The sequence below is a fragment of the Syngnathus typhle genome, linkage group LG10, assembly GCF_033458585.1.
Source record: "Syngnathus typhle isolate RoL2023-S1 ecotype Sweden linkage group LG10, RoL_Styp_1.0, whole genome shotgun sequence".
NCBI lineage: Eukaryota > Metazoa > Chordata > Actinopteri > Syngnathiformes > Syngnathidae > Syngnathus > Syngnathus typhle.
The window spans coordinates 3,566,597-3,586,865 of NC_083747.1; the positions used below are offsets into that span (position 1 = coordinate 3,566,597).

At 44.4% G+C, this 20,269-nt stretch overlaps 2 protein-coding genes across 3 annotated transcripts; both read right to left on the minus strand.

Moving 5' to 3' along the window:
* Positions 1 to 724: 724 nt before the first annotated feature.
* LOC133161585 (E3 ubiquitin-protein ligase TRIM35-like) lies at positions 725 to 20,022 on the minus strand. 2 transcript variants are annotated; one of them, XM_061290177.1, is made up of 3 exons: positions 19,357 to 20,022; positions 11,439 to 11,489; positions 725 to 3,083 (listed from the first exon to the last, which is right to left on the minus strand). In XM_061290177.1, the coding sequence occupies exon 3, from the start codon at positions 2,816 to 2,818 to the stop codon at positions 1,448 to 1,450; it is 1,371 nt and encodes a 456-aa protein (XP_061146161.1). In that variant the 5' UTR covers positions 2,819 to 3,083; positions 11,439 to 11,489; positions 19,357 to 20,022; the 3' UTR covers positions 725 to 1,447. The 2 variants fall into 2 exon arrangements, with proteins under 2 accessions (XP_061146161.1, XP_061146162.1); XM_061290178.1 differs by lacking the exon at positions 11,439 to 11,489.
* On the minus strand, positions 15,668 to 17,146 carry LOC133160927 (E3 ubiquitin-protein ligase TRIM35-like). The gene is made up of 2 exons (XM_061289044.1): positions 16,124 to 17,146; positions 15,668 to 15,673 (listed from the first exon to the last, which is right to left on the minus strand). The coding sequence occupies exons 1-2, from the start codon at positions 17,144 to 17,146 to the stop codon at positions 15,668 to 15,670; spliced, it is 1,029 nt and encodes a 342-aa protein (XP_061145028.1).
* Positions 20,023 to 20,269: the final 247 nt, after the last annotated feature.

Sequence of the window (20,269 nt, forward strand, 5' to 3'; positions counted from 1 at the left end):
TACGCGTATTGGAATATTTAGCTGGCTGATGAGCATTAACTTAAACTGTTAAACAGTCAGTCGATAAGGACCAGCTAGGCAGTGGATCAATACTTTTGTTACTTCACTGCTGGACTGTCACGCCGACACAGCAGCATACAAAGAGCGTTTGGCCACGAGGGCACCAGCCGGACGAAAAACGACAGCTAGCTAGCTAGCTAGCTAGGTGGTGCAAACACTGGATTCTTTCTGGATTCTACTGATGGGTCAGAGTATGACTACAACTTTAAATGGGACAGAAACACATACACACAACTATTGCGTGGTAAGCAGGCTGAGTGCACAAATAACGAGGATGTAAATGTTGACATTGGCCTTTAGTTGGCTCGAGCCGAAGAGGGAGCTGGAAATGCTCCCTGGTGGCACTGGCTGACCCACTTGTACGCAACTCTACCCCTGACGTGACTCGGGAGGAAAACCAGAGGCCACACACACACGCGCACGACTACAAATACACACACACACGCAAGCAAACCTACTGTACAAATACGGCTACAAACTTACATGCGCACGACAACGCAAATGCCGTTGATAGCGATCTCTCCCGGCTTCTTGTCCTTGTTTTCTTTTCTCTTCATCAGACCATCAGCCCTTATGATCCCACTATCTGATTTAGCTAAAGAGCCTGCATCATCCAATGTCACGCCAAGACTATAAACAACTGTAAACATTTTTTTCCCCCCAATACCAAATGTAGACGTTTATTGGTGCAAATAAAAGATACATGCCACTCAGCGCTGATTGAATACCAATTAGTAATCTTAACAGTGGTTTGCTTCCTTTCAGTACATCATTGCAAAAGCCTCAGAGCCATCCCATGAATCAAATGCACTTATCACAGTTCATGGAAAAGAAAGAAAAAAAACACATGGCTGTTATAAAGTTTTATGACGGAACCTCTATCTTGGTGATCCAACAATAAAACTAATCTTTATTTATCTTTGTCATTCTTTCAGTTTCGAGTTTGAGATGCTGTGCTTTAATTAATAATTACTTGCTCTGTCATCCCCAAAAATAAACACATAACTATTTACCATCTTGTTTTATATATATAAAATACAAAGTATGGAGCATTTAGTTGAGTCATGCTTCCCCCTTTTAATTACAAAATGACAAATGGTAAACTCGTGAGCCAACAGTTGCAACATTGACAATGTAATCACATCATATTCTTCAGCTTGCTTTCGCCACACACTTTCTAATAGTCTTAACAAACAAATACAAATGATAAATGGTGCTCGTTAATGATCTAACAAGGTCTCAAACATTTTTCCCCACCTTCTGCACCGGCACAACGTTAACACTACGGAGAAGGAGGCATCATCATGTGGGAGATTCTAATTTCGCCAGTCTCGCGTCGTAATGACAGGAAAACATTGGACAGTCACAAAAAAGATCTCTGACATCATCACTGATTTTGAATCGTAACACAATGCGGAACTGGAAGTATTTTCAGAGGATTTTTATCCTTAGTGAAAAAGTAAGGGACTCGTTTCATGTCGGATGAAAAATCCCACTTGGAAATATCTACTTCATGCAATGAAGTACTTGTTAGAGATTCGGTGATTGAAAGTGATTTTTTGTTAGTGTCGATGTGAAATCGGATCCTCTTCAGTTTCACTGATGGATACCACGTTTCGGATTGTTTTGAAGAAAGTGTGTATTTATCATCTCGAAATGTGATCCAGAACCCCCATAGGACAAAGGACTTTTCCCACGCCACCCCCAGCCGCCAGTCAGTGTTGTCTCCCACCTCAACATCCCAAACGTTCATCCCCGAGGTCAAAGCAGAACCGCACACAACGTCCTCCCAAAGCATCCCTGGATTTTGGGGACGCTGCTGTTCTGCATCAGCACTCACGCTGGTCAGATCTTCAGACAGACTGAGTTTTGCACAGGCTGTGGTAGGGTCCAGAATGACAGGACTGTAGGAAACAATCTCCTTCATTTTTTCCCACGCAGTGAACTTGAGGTTGCCCACGTGTTTGGCTTCATCCAGGAGAGATCCCCTTGAGAGCCACTCGGGCTTGTCGGAAGGCTTCTGCATTCTGGTCATTAAAGTCTGGAAGTTCTTCATGAGGGAAAGGTCGTCGGACATCAGCTGCTCCTCTGCGGTTTTGATCATGTCTGAGAGAGTGGCCATGTCTGTGCTGAGAGCCTTAATTTTCTCCTTGATCATCTGAGTCTTGTTCCTCTCTTCCTCCCTCACAGCAGACAACCTGGCCTCCTCCTCAACCTGCAAGAAGTGACGAAGCTCCTCAAAATCCTTCTTAATCGTGCTTTCCACCTTCTCCCTCTGGAACTTGATGTAGTCGGAGAATTTATTGCAGTTGTCCCTTACCTCGGTATAATCTTTCAGTCTTTTCTTTGTATCCAACAAGACTTCCTGGAGTTTCACTTTGTTACTTTCTGCAACTTCATCAATGGGGCGGAACTTGTGATTGGCGTGGATTTCTGAATCTTTGCAGATGAGGCACACAGGCTCCTGGTGGTCCAAACAGAAGAGTTTGAGTTTCTCCTTGTGCGAGCTGCAGATCTCCTTTAACTCGATTGAGGCTTGTGAAAAAGCCTCACACACGTTCTTCAGTGACAAGTTCAGATGGAAATCCATGGATTTAAACTCATTTCTACAGACTGGACAGGAGTAACTGCCTTTCTCTTTCCGCCATTCCTGGAGACAGCCTTTGCAGATGCTGTGAGTACACGGCAGCATGACAGGATCTTTAAAGATCTCCAAACAGGCCGGACATTGGAGATTGGCCTCAACGTGGCTTGCCATGGTCCTGATGAAGATACCGCCTCAGCCTTCAAGCTTTCAAATGTTCACTTGCAGACAGTCTCAGTACGTCTGCCTGAGTGACTAGCGAAAGGATCGTTTTGTATCCAAGAGTCCAAGTCTTGTTCCCTGAACTTCGGCTTTTATTGTCAGTCTTCAACCCATGACACATTAATAAGACTGGTCAGATGCAAAAGGGCTCCACCAGCAAAGAAGGCAGAGCGTCAGAGATCCCACTTCCTCCTTTTCTTGTCACTCCAACATTCTCCTGGAGTAGATCAGACAGAAACAAAAGCTAAAGAAACTGCTGCAAAGAAAAAGAGAGCGACGCACATTTGACATATGCCGGCCGGTTACACGACACTGATAGCTATGAGTGACAATGACATTGTTTTGATATGGTCTAGATCAGTGTTTCCCAACCGCTGTGCCGCGGCACACAAGTGTGCCGTGACGAATCATCAGGTGTGCCGCCCAGTTTCGTCTAATTGGTTCAAAGTGAGAAGCATGTAGTGATAGACAGGGCAATTAAATGCTCTTCCAATAGAGGGCAGTGTATCAGCGCGATATGTCTCTTCTAGGAGTAGGAAGTTCATAGTTATCCTCGAGTGAGACCAGTGGTTCGGCGATCCTGTTTACAATGCGCTGCGCATTGTAAACAGGATCGCCGAACCACTGGTCAGTTCGCGCAAGGCCTAGTCAGCCACTTGCTAATCGTGCATGCGTGGAGAATCGGAGAATCTTGAGATTTCATATTGTGTCGGTCTGATTGTATTGCATCGGCACATATTCCGTTAATGTGTGTGTTGCTGTGTGCTTTTGCTAACAGTGACAGACACTATGACGGTTGTGGTGCGTTTGCGGTCCAATGGAAATCAGAGCATGCAGTTCAACCGGAGAACCTGGATTGGTTATTTTTCACATACATAAAATAAACAGTCAAGTCGAGACACCTCGACTGTGATTGCCACTCAGCTGCTGTCAGAACAGCAGAGCTTCTTTAAAAGTGACTTTGTTCTTATTGTTGCAATATTTATAGACCAGGTCTAAAACAGTAAACGAAATCACGCTGATTCTTTTATTTTAATCACAATCACTTTAAATAGTTTATTACTTACACCGTCTAAAACCTTTTTAAAAACTCACTTTTATTTAAAAAAAAAAAGGAATACAATTTAAAGAATACTTAGTATTTATTTCTATTAAAATATTCAACTCTCCATACATATATATATATAGGAATAGGATTTTACGTCTTTCGTTGTAATATAACTGATTTTAATATTGGAGCATAACAGATTTTTGTTGGCGGTGTGCCGCGAGATTTTCTCCAATGAAAAGGTGTGCCGTGAATGAAAAAGGGTTGGGAAACACTGGTCTAGATTTTGAGCGTTGCCATACCAAGAACTGAACCTGTGAAACAGGATCGGTGCTCGGACTGGTCCCTATGTTATGCCTGAGTCATTTGCTGCGCTTTATGAGTCACACAAAAATGGAACATATAAAAGAAAAAAATATTCTATGTAAGGCTTGTTAAAAGAGCAAGCGGTTTCATTTTCACATTCAAGCCCCAAAAGACACACAGGAAGAGCGGCGTGAAAACGCCCGACTCGACCACCTGAAACAGATTTCCTGCTTGTGCTTACGGAACGCATCTCTTTTCACTGTCAGTGTCGCAACGCATATTCGCCGCTAACCGACACTTCCCTTATCAGTGGCAATGTATCCAAACGTGGACCTTGGAAAATCTGCAAATGTCAATCATTTACAACTTGGTGTTCATCAGATATCAATCAGCCTTTGTCCTTGGTCACACAAATACAGACGCTGATGAAAGGCAGTGAGAGAGATTGACAACTCAGTGCTGCTCATCTCACTGGATTAATCGTCTATTTTTGAAAAATCCACAGAGAATGAAGATCAGAGGCAACGTGACTCAGTGTGGGCATGGCCCGTTTAGTATGTGTGTGTTCAATCTAATTCTTGGCCTACTTGAAAGCCAAGTCATCATTCTGCCCTACTGGGCTTTTCTATTGCCAACCTGTATGTGTTGTATTACAAAAAGCATGATATCATAAATCTCTTCCTGTCAGCCCACACATTCGCTATATGAGCGAGCAATGCTGCAGTGCGGGTTGCGTTTTCAGAATACCGACAAAAGGTGTGTGTGCCTGTCCTGTCCCCTTTCAACCGAGTCACGACCGCATATTTTATGTTGTCAAACGGGCACTTTTTATCGAAGTGCCTCCGGCTCCCCAGTAACGGGTTCAATAAGCCGGGGCGGAGGGACTCGTCCGTAGCTGACCACCCGAGTTAAATTAATTCTACCAGAATCAATGTAATTTCTATACGACGCCAACCCCTTTCAAGTCATCCGACGCGCAAGCCGAGTAACTCAATTCGAGACAAGTCGCCGGTATGACCGTGCCGTAATGATGGCTCCCTTCGGTTGTTTGATGCTGGTATTACGTTACGGATATTTTTTAGATGCCTTTGTTAAGACCTCCAGGATTCGTTAATTCACTAGAGCGCCCTCGCCCTAGCTGAGCTCAAGATAACTACTTCGAACCAGATCTGACAATTCCTGATGTTAAGGATTAAAGCTGTCTTCACTTTAAAAAGAATTGAACGGATTTAAAGAATGACTATGATAGGGAAATAAAGACATTTTAAAGTTGTAATTACCGCATATAAAACCATGCTCGACATAGTTAATACGAAATAATCGATACCGAATTAAGGCTCAAGAAGAGATTTAATGAATAAGCAAGAAAAAGAATTGCAAGTCGAAAAAAAACAAAATAACAAGACTCACCCAAAAGTGGCGACTTCCCCTTTTCTGCCCGGTGGCCTTCTCCCCTGCTTTCCTCAAAGCTTAAAATTTGACAAAGTCAAATTCGAAGACTCTGGAAATTCATCTTTGCTCTGTGTCCGGGCAACCTATTTATAGGCTTCTGGTATTACCTCATTGGAATGACATCATCAGGTGGCCTTCCTGGAAGTTTCGAGAATGTTCCTTAGCTGATGCCTGTCCAACCGGCTAGAAACCACTGGTTGTCTTGGCAACCTTGCTTCAAGCAGCAATCACGGGAAACAGGTGTTTCCTGTTTTGCTCGCTCTTTACTTCTAGTATCAGCCCTTAAGTCTCCTCTCAACTTAATGCATTCAGGTATGGATGGAACACCAATGTTAAATACAGGTTGGACAAAACATTGCAACATGAATCACATATATCTTGTCTAATAAAGATCAATCTCATCACATAATAGTACTTAACACAATAATGGGTTCTTCCAACCTAAACACATATCAAAGTCAAAGTCAGCTTTATTGTCAATCTCTCCACATGCCACAACACACAAAGAGACCGAAATTACGTTTTTCTCTATCCCACGGTGACGAGACACATAACACGATAGACATACATGTACGCGACACAATATAAAAACAAGAAGGCAAAAATTCAAACAATCAATAGTAAGAGTGATGAATAAATAATAAATAAACAGATAACACAATAAATAACGGAGCCAGCAAGCATAGCGCAAAAGTAAAAAACATCATAAACAAAAAGGCACAAACAATAAATAAGAGTAATAACAAATAATAAATAATAAGAGCCAGTGTGCATTCAGACAGTTCAGACAGTAAAAGTACAGGACGTTACGCAGAACGGGGGAGCGAGTTCAGGATCCTAACAGCCTGGAGTATGAAGCTGTTTGAGAGTCTGGAGGTGCGGGAGCGCAGGCTTCTGTACCTCTTCCCAGAGGGCAGAAGCTCGAACAAAGAGTGAGCGGGGTGACTCGCATCACTCACAATCGTGGTCGCCTTGCGGGTGAGATGGGAGGTGTAAATGTCCTTCAAGGAGGGGAGCGAAGCACCAGCAATCTTACCAGCAGTGTTCACTATGCGCTGCAGGGCCTTCAAGTTGTAGTCAGTGCAGCCGCCACCCCAAACAGGAATACAGCTGGAGAGGACGCTCTCAATGGTGCCGCGGTAAAATGCAGTCATGACGGCCGGAGGAGCGCTCGCTCGCCTGAGTTTCCGCAGGAAGTACAGGCGGCGCTGGGCTTTCTTTGCCAGTGATGCGGTGTTGGTGGACCAGGAGAGATCCTCACTGATGTGCACCCCCAGGAACTTGGCGCTGCTCACTCGCTCCACCACAGCACCGTCGATGGTCAGCGGCAGGTGTTGGGTGTGACCCTTCAGGAAGTCCACAACAATCTCCTTGGTCTTGTCGACGTTCAGCAGGAGGTTGTTGTCCCTGCACCACGTGGTCAGAAGGTCAACCTCCAGCCTGTATTGAGTCTCGTCCCCCTTGGTGATGAGACCCACCAGAGTCGTGTCGTCAGCAAACTTCACGATACGGTTGTCGCTGTAGGTTGCAGTGCAGTCATGCGTCAGGAGGGTGAAGAGCAGCGGACTGAGCACGCAGCCTTGGGGGGCCCCCGTGCTCAGCGTGATGCTGGCGGAGATTTTGTCGCCAACACGTACTACCTGTGGCCTCTGACAGAGGAAGTCCAGTAGCCAGTTGCAGAGGTAGGTACTGAGGCCCAGCGCGTCAAGTTTGCTGATGAGGCGTTGTGGCACAATGGTGTTGAAGGCAGAACTGAAGTCCACAAACAGCAATCTCACATACGAGTCCCTCCTCTCCAGGTGGGTGAGGGCCGAGTGGAGGGCAGAGCAGATGGCATCCTCCGAAGACCGCTTGGCTCGGTACGCAAACTGGAAGGGGTCAATGGTGGGAGGGAGAACGGATCGGATGTGCTCCATGACAAGCCGCTCAAAGCACTTCATGATGATGGGCGTAAGTGCCACGGGGCGGTAGTCATTGAAGCAGGACGGAGCGGGTTTCTTCGGCACAGGTACGATGGTGGCAGCTTTGAAACACGACGGGACGATGGCCTGCTGCAGGGAAGTGTTAAAGATGTCCGTGAAGACATCCGTCAGCTCACCAGCGCAGTCCTTCAGCGCCCGACCCGGGATGTTGTCAGGGCCCGCCGCCTTACGGATGTTGATGGCGGCAAGCGCCCTCCTCACGCTGTCGGCGGAGAGGCACAGGGGCAGCTCGTGTGAAGGGGGAGTGGCCTTCAGCGGGCAAGTGCTGTTCTGAGCGTCGAAGCGAGCAAAGAAGCGGTTGAGGTCATTGAGCAGACGGACGTCGCCTTCACAGCTCTGCGGCGCGGGCTTGTAATCCGTGATGGTCTGAATGCCCTGCCAAAGGCTCCGTGCGTCCCTGCCGTCCTTGAAGTGGGCGGTAATTTTGCACGAGAACGCCCTCTTTGCTTCTTTGATGCCCCGGGACAGGTCGGCCCTCGCAGTCCTCAAGCCAGCCTCATCCCCTGCTCTAAAGGCTTTGTCCCTGGCCCTCAGCAGCCTGAAGACAGCCCCTGTCAGCCATGGCTTCCGGTTAGCCCGAGTGACGATGGATTTTGAGAGAGTCACATCACCAATACACTTCCTGATGTAGGAGGAAACAGAGTCAGTATACTCCTCAATATATTGATATTGCTCAAGCTGTTGCATCTTAAAATTATGGCATAGCAAATTCATATTCCAAAATTGTGCGTATCTACGTGTTTGAACAGGTCGTGTCCTCCCAATTGCTAACTATTTAATTTGTTAGATTTGTTCATTTCCATCAGGTCACCCCTATGTCAAGCTTTAACACTATCTCCTGGTGAAATCTTGAACTACTACATGTTTTAGGATAGCCAATGTGCCTGGGCCAAATTCACTACCTAAGTTTACACCATCTCGTACCTCCATGTCACTTGACACTTCCTGTCAGCCCACACATTGGCTATATGAGCGAGCAATGCTGCAGTGCGGGTTGCGTTTTCAGAATACCGACAAAAGGTGTGTGTGCCTGTCCTGTCCCCTTTCAACCGAGTTTTATGCCAATGAATTGTTTCGTAGGATTGTAAACAATGTGCACACACACCGCAACGGTGCTCAATGTCAGACTTGTGCTGCAATAATAAGCAAGTGAGAAAATAAGTTCCCAAAAAAAAAAGTGACAGCATGAGCATATTTGACTCTGTAAACATGCTAACACAATAACGCATAAACATACTTGCAGAGCAGAGCAGAGCAGAGCAGAGCAGAGCAGAGCAGAGCAGAGCAGAGCAGAGCAGAGCAGAGCAGAGCAGAGCAGAGCAGAGCAGAGCAGAGCAGAGCAGAGCAGAGCAGAGCAGAGCAGAGCAGAGCAGAGCAGAGCAGAGCAGAGCAGAGCAGAGCAGAGCAGAGCAGAGCAGAGCAGAGCAGAGCAGAGCAGAGCAGAGCAGAGCAGAGCAGAAGCTTTCCTCCAGTGTAATGAAACCTAAGCAGCCCATCTGTCTTCGGACGACTGCCAAGCAAGCATCTGGGATTGGGAGGAGGGAAAAATGTATTTCTGTGATCTTCAGCCAAATTAACCTGAAAATGATTTCACTGAGAAAAGTCACGGCTTATGTGAAGAATGTTCTTGTATGTGTTATGCGACACTGTGTGGAACATATGCCGTAACAGAGGGAGACGTAAAGTGTCATCTCTGGTGTTCACAACAACAAAGTGCCATGTGGCCCTCCGCCTCTGCCTCCGACGTGGGAAAGGAAAACCACGCTAGGCCCGCAGCAGCGTCTGAACTCTATAACACCTACGCTATGCAAAAAAATAAAAACAGACCGATGGAAAGCGGGTGGGAAAACAAATGACATGCGTATCACAGGGCAAATGTGGCAGTAAATTGACAGTTCTGACCCAGGCAGCAATAAACAGGAATTCTATGAATAGAACTGGAGGAAAATTGGGAAGAAGGAGGCACCTTTCTTTGACCTGCCACTTTTGTCTCACAGTTTCTGCACCAAAAGGGCCACAACCTGTTGTGCTTCTACGAAGGGGCCACGGGAAGCTGTCACTAATCTGGACATAATCTATCTACCCAATGAGGGAGGCGAAGGTTGGAAGAGGAACAAACAGTGACTGCGAGAGCGACCCAAAAATGACAGGCACGGGGGAAAGAGTTACCAAGAGAAAGATAACCGCTTCCTGTTGACGCAGGGTGGAAAATACAGGACAAAGAGCAACAAGGCCACTCGGCCGTTTTTTTGTACAAAGCAAATTGGGCCCAATGCCAATCTTTCCATGTTACTTTTTAGCCCCGGTCGAAGGAGGAAATACTTGATTTATTTTTGTATGCCTGACTGTTCGGGATGAAACGCACAAAATGAATCGGTTGTATGATAAGAATGATTTGGATTGTTGATCAATACATGATGGAGGCAAAACCAGCAGAATTAAATTCACTTTAAACTACGGATGCCTTTTTCCGCTAAAAACTATTTAGCAGTGTGACGCAGAAAACGAAGCTTCAAATTTGCTTCATGAACCAGATGGAGGCTCTTTTGACTTCTCTGAAAGCACACTGACAAACCAACAGTGTTATCTATAGAGTCCAAAAGTGGTTCATGAAGCAAATTTGAAGCTTCATTTGCCTATCACTACTTACTATCACAACACTTGCGGTGAAAGAAAATAATTTATTGTTGTCTGTAATTAGAAAACAATATTTGAAACAAATCATGTCCATCCCCAATGATGCATCTTCAAATGTCAGTGCGGATGTGAGTGTGTTCATTTGTAATTTATTCATGCTCGCATATCTCTTCTGCTGTTCCTGTTGTGGTAATAGGATCAAGAGTTTTTCCACTGCCCCAAGCTGTGAGCTCAACGCTCCCGGCAACATTTTCGATTCAGGACAGACTTCCTCGTGATTCGAAGCAACATTTCATGCAATGGGAAATATTTGTAGCTGCATTAGCTGCAGTGACATTAATGAACGTCAACAAAAACTCGTGCAAAGTAATATAAAAGATCCAAGTCTGAAAATGGCGCACAGTGAAATATTTAGTTCCTAGCATTGCAATTGTTTGTGTTGGTTTCAGTTTATGCGAGTGTCTCACTGCTTCAAACGGCAAATGCTGCTACATGTATGTTACATCACCCATCACAGCGAATTGAAGATAAACATGTTTGACATCCGGTTAAAATGTGCAAAGCGAGCCGAAGACAGCTTGTGAGCGAAGAAGCGGAAGGGATAAAGATTTCTGTTTACGTTTTTTTTTTTTGTAATCAGCATCACAGCCCATGAAGCAACACAAGATAAGAGTCAGGATGGAAATATTCCCCGAGATGAAAATGTGACAGAACAAATGTTTTGGTCACTGCTCCCTAAGCTGGCAGAGAAGTCAGATTTTTTTTTTTTTTAATACAACTTGCTTTGTGCTAAATTTAAAGCAGCATTTGGGCTGGTCTCAGTTGACAGATGTAATTCATCATTTACTTCAAATGATTCATATTTAGCACTGTAGCAGTCTAGAACGATCTAACCAATTAGTCTTTTTTTTTCTTTATATGCCGGGCTCTTGTGACACCTCCCTCATGCGTAATTTGAAAATAGATGTTCAACTACAAAACAGGCGTGACTTGGTGAAGGGTGGCCATCATTCCCGTGAGGTTTTCACGAGATGTTACTTACTTACATAAAGACCCATTTGGAAAATATTGCACACTTTAAATGTGAATTTAATTTGTGTCAAGGATCCAAAAGTCATACTAATCATCACCAGTGGGTGGGGCTCACCTTCGCTTGGACTTACGGCTTCTGAAGCAGTGAAGACAAAAGGCTCTTAGTCTGTGGGGAAAATGTGTACGAGGTTAGATATGTAAATATTTTTAAATCATTCCTAAACATGAAAAGAATATAACTCTGAATTCTGTGTGTATTGATGGGAAAGTCTCCATTGTAACAGGCAGAGACACCTGCTAGAAAACCACTCTTAAAATATCCTGACCGAAGGCAATTTGATATGTGAGCAGCAGAGCTGCGGGGATCCCGTTGAATAAAAACGACCGGTGGAGTGTGTGGAGTCATCACAACAGGGTTGTGTAATATACCAAACGGCAAAAGCCCTACAAAAGCCGGAGAGCATTTTTCATCTCATCACATCTTGTGTATTAATATGACAGCATCTGTCGGTCAATGGTAGTCAGCGTGGTTATGTAACCGAAACTGTCTGCATTGACCACCACTGGGCCAGATCTGGTCCATGGGAGTGTGCTTAAAAAAAAAAACAGACACTCAATAGGCTATTAGCAGTTGCAAAATGCACAATCAATCACGGGGCAAAGACATAAACATACGCATGCTACTTCCTTTTCACAGCAGCACATCTCCAATATTCCATTTAAGCAGGTCCATCATGAGGTCGATATCATGCCCACACACAAGCTTTGATGAGAAGCACTGCTCTCCTTTCTAAATGAGCAATAAACAAATTCATACAAATTCAACGACAGCGGGTAAGCTCCAGTATGAAGCAATGACATGATGCAGAAAAAAAAAAAAAATTGTATTATGCAGCATTTGATTTCAGGGGGTTGTTGTGAAGTATGGCTTATTGCACACAGAAGGTATTGGCGGTGATTCTTAAACACAGGCTTGGTAGAAATTTATAAAACACAAAATCGCCACAGTTCCAAAGGGCCATTTGCGCCGTTGTGGGAGTGGACGCAGCCAGATGTTAATGGCTGCTCTCGCCACGAATGAATAAAAGGCCTACGTGGGTCCAACAAGGAAATTTTGGCCACAGCTGGGGTCTTTTTCCTCTGCTCTCATCGTCTCTCCTTCTCACTTTCCTCTATGTAGGAATCCCGCTGACATATATTGTTTAAAGTAAGGCTAAATGGAAAGCGATTAAAGTTACAAAAAAGACACATGAGGAGCTAAACAGCCTCGTGAGTGTACCTTGGAGGAGAGTAGTTACACAATGGAAAGTAGTTGTTTGGGTTTACAAAGCCTAATTAGAAGCAACGCGGGAGAGGTAAACAAAGGGAACACTTGCTAATTAAAAATGGTTTGAGCTGTATGGGGTCGAAAATTATAGCTTTTGAAAAAGCTTTTTTTCCCCCCCCGGAGAAATGATTAAACAAAAATACAGAAAGTTTGGTGGCTTTGAAGGAGACCGCAATGCAATTCCGCAAATATTGTCATACTGAAAATGTAGCATGAAAACAAAAAGAAATAATTTCCAATAGGTTTGGATCAGAACAAAAGTACCGACGGCGACAAAAAGGTGAAAAGCAGAGTGTTTAACAGCTGTCAGCCAGCTACCAACACGATTCGTTTTCAGCTTCAAAGTGAGAATTGTGAGCCAAATCTCAATAAATCCTCTCGGGCTTTTCCAGATTGAGCTTCTGTGCAGATAAGCAGCGGAGTGCCTCGGTGTTTGTTAAGTGTTCCTGCTCCTGCTGCTACTGACAAGCGAGTTTCCATCCAACCCCGAGCGGCACTTCCGCCTCTGGCCTTGACCTTGGCGTCACAAGATGGAGCTCTGCAACGTGGCAGCTGCTTAACAGTCACGTTGACTCCAAAATATGACTAAAAAAAAATATTCTTTGCACATTGCAGTCAAGTCTGGTTTTTATATTGAATATTGTAACTAGCTGAAGCTAGGTGAAGCCTTTCATCATTACTCTGAGGCAAGCTGCGATAAATCCTGAGATTTATGTGAGAGCTTTAGTTCTGAGACGCTTTGTTTCCCAAAAGGGCCACGACATCAACGGAAGTAAATCAGAAGCATGGGAGACCACACGGGCTTAAATTAATCAGCGGCAACATTAACTTTTGTGGAGAAAGCTGCACAGCAATAGCAAAAATGAATCGACCAAAAACAGAAGGTAATTTGATTAAAAAAAATAATAATAAAAAAATAATTTTTTGATAGAATTTAAAATAGCATTTAAATATGATGACTGAAACTCAAGGTGAGTGGAAATGCACAACGCATGGGATTGTCCTATAAATTCCAATTTCTTAATTTAAAATCATTTTTTTTTTTTGCCTTAAAGTGTAATAATAACAAATTCAACTAGATTAACTCATCCCACAATTCTCGCAGTACACGTGGACAGATTAGAGCAAAAGTATCTGGCGATGGGTGTGTCTCAGAAACGTGAAAATAAATCATGACCTCAGTGTCAATGGGAGCGATTCAAATGGGCACGCAAGCGCTGAAGGTAAACGGAGACATCTGTGCGAACGTGTGTGTCACACAGCCTTTACTTTCGCCCAGAGTCAGCAGAAAGTGGATATATTCTACATACAAAAAAAAAAAAAAAAAAGGGGGGATGGGAAACCGCAAGGCTGTCGCTATGGAAACTATGCCATTTTCCAGTCGGCTGCTATCTCAGGAATGAAACAGCTGTCGTGAGCAACATACAGATGTCACGAAGCAGGAAACCCCATGCAACTGGAAAGGGTTACTGGGCGTGACCTCGCCTGGCAGTTGATCTCCACCTCGGTTCCCACTCTTCAAATGTTCCATTCGAAGCCGGCGGCGTCATATTCTGTAATGCGCATTCGTCCGCATGAAGTCATGGGTTAATGAACTTGTCAGTCATTTGATGACATCTTGAGCAAACGCTTCACGCATGAAGTGGCCAAGCAGAGTTGCGGTGACTCCAACTGGCCGTTAAGAACCAACGAATGTCCACATGGAGTCGTTTGTACGCGTATTGGAATATTTAGCTGGCTGATGAGCATTAAATTAAACTGTTAAACAGTCAGTCGATAAGGACCAGCTAGGCAGGGGATCAATACCTTTGTTACTTCACTGCTGGGCTGTCACGCCGACACAGCAGCATACAAAGAGCAGCCGGACCAAAAACGACAGCTAGCCAGCTAGCTAGGTGGTGCAAACACTGGATTCTTTCTGGATTCTACTGATGGGTCAGAGTATGACTACAACTTTAAATGGGACAGAAACACATACACACCACAACTATTGCGTGGTAAGCAGGCTGAGTGCACAAATAACGAGGATGTAAATGTTGACATTGGCCTTTAGTTGGCTCGAGCCGAAGAGGGAGCTGGAAATGCTCCCTGGTGGCACTGGCTGACCCACTTGTACGCAACTCTACCCCTGACGTGACTCGGAGGAAAACCAGAGGCCACACACACACGCGCACGACTGCAAATACACACACACACGCAAGCAAAGCTACTGTACAAATACGGCTACAAACTTACATGCGCACGACAACACAAATGCCGTTGATAGCGATCTCTCTCGGCTTCTTGTCCTTGTTTTCTTTTCTCTTCATCAGACCATCAGCCCTTATGATCCCACTATCTGATTTAGCTAAAGAGCCTGCATCATCCAATGTCACGCCAAGACTATAAACAACTGTAAACACTTTTTTTCCCCCAATACCAAATGTAGACGTTTATTGGTGCAAATAAAAGATACATGCCACTCAGCGCTGATTGAATACCAATTAGTAATCTTAACAGTGGTTTGCTTCCTTTCAGTACATCATTGCAAAAGCATCAGAGCCATCCCATGAATCAAATGCACTTATCACAGTTCATGGAAAGAAAAAAAAAAAACCACATGGCAGTTACAAAGTTTTATGACGGAACCTCTGATCCAGCAATAAACCTTATCTTTATTTATCTATGTCATTCTTTCAGTTTCGAGTTGAGACGCTGTGCTTTAATTAATAATTACTAGCGTTGTCATCCAAAAATTAACACGTAACTATTTACAATCTTGTTTTTTTTTTATATATACAATACAAAGTATGGAGCATTTAGTTGAGTCGTGCTTCCCCTTTTTAATGACAAAATGACAAATGGTAAACTCATGAGCCAACAGTTGCGACATTGACAATGTAATCACATCATATTCTTCAGCTTGCTTTCGGCACACACTTTCTAATAGTCTTAAACAAATACAAATGATAAATGGTGCTCGTTAATTATCTAACAAAATGTCAAGCATTTTTCCCACCTTCTGCACCGGCACAACGTTAACACTACGGAGAAGGAGCCATCATCATGTGGGAGATTCTAATTTCGCCAGTCTCGCGTCGTAATGACAGGAAAACATTGGACAGTCACAAAAAAGATCTCTGACATCATCACTGATTTTGAATCGTAACACAATGCGGAACTGGAAGTATTTTCAGAGGATTTTTATCCTTAGTGAAAAAGTAGGGGACTAGTTTCATGTCGGATGAATGTTTCCAATGGGAAATATCTTCTTCAAGCAATAAAGTATTTGTTAGAGATTCGGTGATTGAAAGTGATTTTTTGTTAGTGTCCACGTGAAATCGGATCCTCTTCAGTTTCACTGACGGATCCCACGTTTTGGATTGTTCATAAGAACGTGTGTATTTATCATCTCGAAATGTGATCCAGAACCCCCGTAGGTCAAAGGACTTTTCATACACCACCCCCAGCATCCAGTCAGTGTTGTCTCCCACCTCAACATCCCAAATGTTCATCCCCGAGGTCAAAGCAGAACCGCACACAGCGTCCTCAAGCTTCACTGGACTTTGGGGACGTTGCTGTTTTTCACCAGCACTCACGCTGGTCAGATCTTCAGACAGACTGAGTTTTACACTGGCTGAGGTAGGGTCCAGAATGACGGGACTGTAGGCAACAATCTCCTTCATTTTTTCCCACGCAGTGAACTTGAGGTTGCCCACGTGTTTGGCTTCATTCAGGAGAGATCCCCTTGGGAGCCGCTTGGGCTTATCGGAAGGCTTCTGCATTCTGGTCATCAAAGTCTGGAAGTTCTTCATGAGGGAAAGGTCGTCGGACATCAGTTGCTCCTCTGCGGTTCTGATCATGTCTGAGAGAGTGGCCATGTCTGTGCTGAGAGCCTTAATTTTCTCCTTGATCAACCGAGTCTTGTTCCTCACTTCCTTACTCACAGCAGACAACCTGACCTGCTCCTCAACCAGCAAGAAGTGACGAAGCTTCTCAAAATCCTTCTTAATCTTTCTTTTCACCTTCTTCCTCTGGAATGTGATGTAGTCGGAGTATTTATTGCAGTTGTCCCTTACCTCGGTATAATCTTTCAGTCTTTTCTTTGTATCCAGCAGGGCTTTTTGGAGTTTCTCTTTGTTACCTTTTGCAACTTCATCAATGGGGCGGAACTTGTGATTGACGTGGATTTCTGAATCTTTGCAGACGAGGCACACAAGCTCCTGGTGTTCCAAACAGAAGAGTTTGAGTTTCTCCTTGTGCGTGCTGCAGATGTCCTTTAACTCGATTGAGGCTTGTGAAAAAGCCTCACACACGTTCCTCAGTGACAAGTTCATAGGCAAATCCATGGAATTAACCTCTGTTCTACAGACTGGACAGGAGTGACCGCCTTTCTCTTTCCGCCATTCCTGGAGACAGCCTTTGCAGATGCTGTGAGTACACGGCAGCATGACAGGATCTTTAAAGATCTCCAAACAGGCCGGACATTCGAGACTGGCCTCAACGTGGCTTGCCATGGTCCTGATGAAGATACCGCCTCAGCCTTCAAGCTTTCAAATGTTCACTCGCCGACAGCCTCAGTACGTCTGCCTGAGTGACTAGCGAAAGGATTGTTTTGTATCCAAGAAGTCCGAGAGTCCAAGTCTTGCTTCCTGGATTTCGGCTTTTATTGTCAATCTTCAACCCAGACACATTGATAAGACTAACCTCATCCACATATATGGCTGTATTATAGCAGTGCCAAAGTGCACCGCTAAACGAGATAACGACCCAGTTCAGGGTGTGCCAGGGCAAAGAAATCACGATTTGGATAAAAAAAATAATCGTTCAGCCCTCCTCCCACCTCACAACAACAAACACACATAAAGAGATTAAGAATGCGACAAACAAGGAGCTAAACACGCTATGTCCATCAACATTAATTGATAGAAGTGGCCGGCTAAAAAAATTGGCAGGGATTACCTTTTCATCATTTAATGATCCGCTGGTGCTTTGCAAGACTGATTAATAGGCTGCCTGCTCACCAACGTCTGAAAGCAAGTCCAGTTCAAGTCCCCAAGCGAATAACAAACTTCTTCATCTCTCTGACAGCATAACAATTGAATAAACTTCCCGAAGTGTTTAAAATACAAATAAAAATGAAGGACTGTTTTTCACCTTTTGATAAATGCAAACACTCAAATTTACTGCACACAAATCAAGTAACAAACAGCTTATTTTAATTTACAGCCACTTGTTACATTCTCGTATTTACCCCCAACAAGGCCGAAGCTTATATACACTAACAACAAAGCGTGTGTACTTGAATCTGTGTGTGTGTGTGCACGCAAGTAGCTCTGATCCCGCTATAGTCCAAAAGTTTGGAACAATGGCATTCCTGTGCTGCTAGCTCCAGGTGGCTGTGGAAACCCAATCTTAAAAAGCAACCCTTGCTGGCACACGGAGTGGCCGGCCGGGAACGCTGCAGCCTCCCTCCGGAGCCGTGCCAGAATGGACCTATTGTTATTCCTGGCAAGCTGAGAGCAACAACAACAAAAAATCAACAAAATTGCCACGGATGACAAACAAAAGTTTGCTGAGACTTTAGCTCACTTTTTCAGAAAGCCACGACTGTTGAATGAACAGCAACAGGTGGATAGAAAGGTTCATTGTACCTTCTGACATCTAATTGAAGAATATTAAATTGTCATACTTGTGTAATCAACAAAATAAGTGCACCCCGAAGAACTCTATGGTTGGAAACGGCTGACTGCAAGCAAGCAAATATGCTGAGGCCAGAACACACTGTCAACACACACACACAGTGCAGGAAACACATCTTGTCCAGTCCACGGCCTTGAAATGAGGAACATGAATCATTTCCTCCTTATGCCGGCTAGTCATGCCTTCACACAAGTCTCAGATGCAGCAAACATCATATCAAGGCTCATTATGGCAGAATAGTTTGCCACTACATTAACAGCGATTTGGCATCTTTGCTTCAAAGAACATGATAGATTGCCGTCATCATTTGCTATTTTCCAGTCACTAAATTTCAGCCCTGTTAGAACTAACAAACCAGTATAAAGATCTCCAAGTGGCTATTCAATGGAACGTAGTACCGAATTGGCCCGAATATAAGATGACCCCGATTATAAGACGACCCCCTCTTTTTCAACTCAAGTTTGATAAAAGCTTTTGTCTAGACACCCAATGTAAGACAACCACCCCATTTTTCAGTTTTATTTCAATGAAAAAAAAAACACTCATCTTATATTCGGGCCAATACGGTAAATAAAGTTATGGTACACAAAATATTCATTAATACAGGATGTGGTGCAATGATAAGATTGAAAAGATATATTAGAAGTAAGTCCAAGGTTCAGCAACAAATTGTGCAGTATTATACCAATTTTAACAATAACGGAATTCATGTCCCATCACAAAGCTGCATCTGTTTCTGCCATTATCAGCAAGCAATTTTTTGGATAAAGTACTTTAAGTACAGGCATTATTTCTTGCAACAAATCTGATAGGTAGTATCGTGGTAATTGAGGGCTGAGTTAGCAGTCAGGAAAAAGTGACAATTTGCCTTTTAAGGGTGGTCGCATCCTCCCTCCCTTAACTGGGCTGCTTCTGTCAACAAGAAGCCCGTCCTCGGCTACGAACATATCACGTTCCCCGGCGCGTGGTTAATGTGGCGAGAACAGGGAGGCAAGGTCGTTCATGGAAAAGGAAAACAGCTTACCTTAATTTAAAAGAGTGACGGCGTAGCCCAAGTCCGCCCCAGCTTAGCTTGTGAGCCACAAAACTCCCCCGACTAGGGTACCAAGTGTCGGGGCTAAAGTTAGCTAGCTCGGTTAGCTTCTTCGGCTAACGACGGGGGGCGCGCTGCTCCTCCTCTTTGCCGTCGAACTGGTTACCGCATGAGGGGGGGGGAAGAAAAAAAAAAAGAAGCTTAACGTGAGGCGTGGGCCGTCACACACACATCTACGCGGGTGGCGTCCGTCGACTAGAGCCGTAACGAGTCGGGACATCCATGAGGGGAGACGGGCGGATACGGAGGGTCGCAGGGGGAGAAGAGTCCGCGGCTGACTGAGGTCCGTCCCTCGCGGCGGCCTGGGGGGCGGACGTGCAGACTCTGGCTGGCCGGGTTCTTGTGAGGGAGGGAGGGAAGAAAAGGAAGGATTTGGCTGCTGCTGCTGATGATGATGATGTGCGGAGCGATGTGCAGGCTGCCAGCATCATTGCTCATCCCTCCCTTCGCGCTCTCAACCCGGAAGAAAAAAAACCCGCATGATTGAGCCCATAATCGGATTCATATTTTAAAAAAAGAAACCTATCTATCTAACTTAGATGGAACTGGATTTGAGCAATTCCATTTAGACTCTCCCCATCCATTTTCCATACTTCACTAGGATAGACAAAAAGATTCTGAAGGCACAGAAAAAAATGTTAAAGTATTTTTTTTCTGTTATTTGCAACAATTGACAATGCAAACTTTCTCACAACGACCCTCACATCTCTACAACTCACTTGAAAAATCTAATCTTTTTGAGAGGGGACGTAAAAACAATCCCGTGACCCACATGAGGAAAAGTGGTTCAGATAATGAATGGATGGATGGAAGTAATAAATAAACAACTGATGAACTGTAGTTT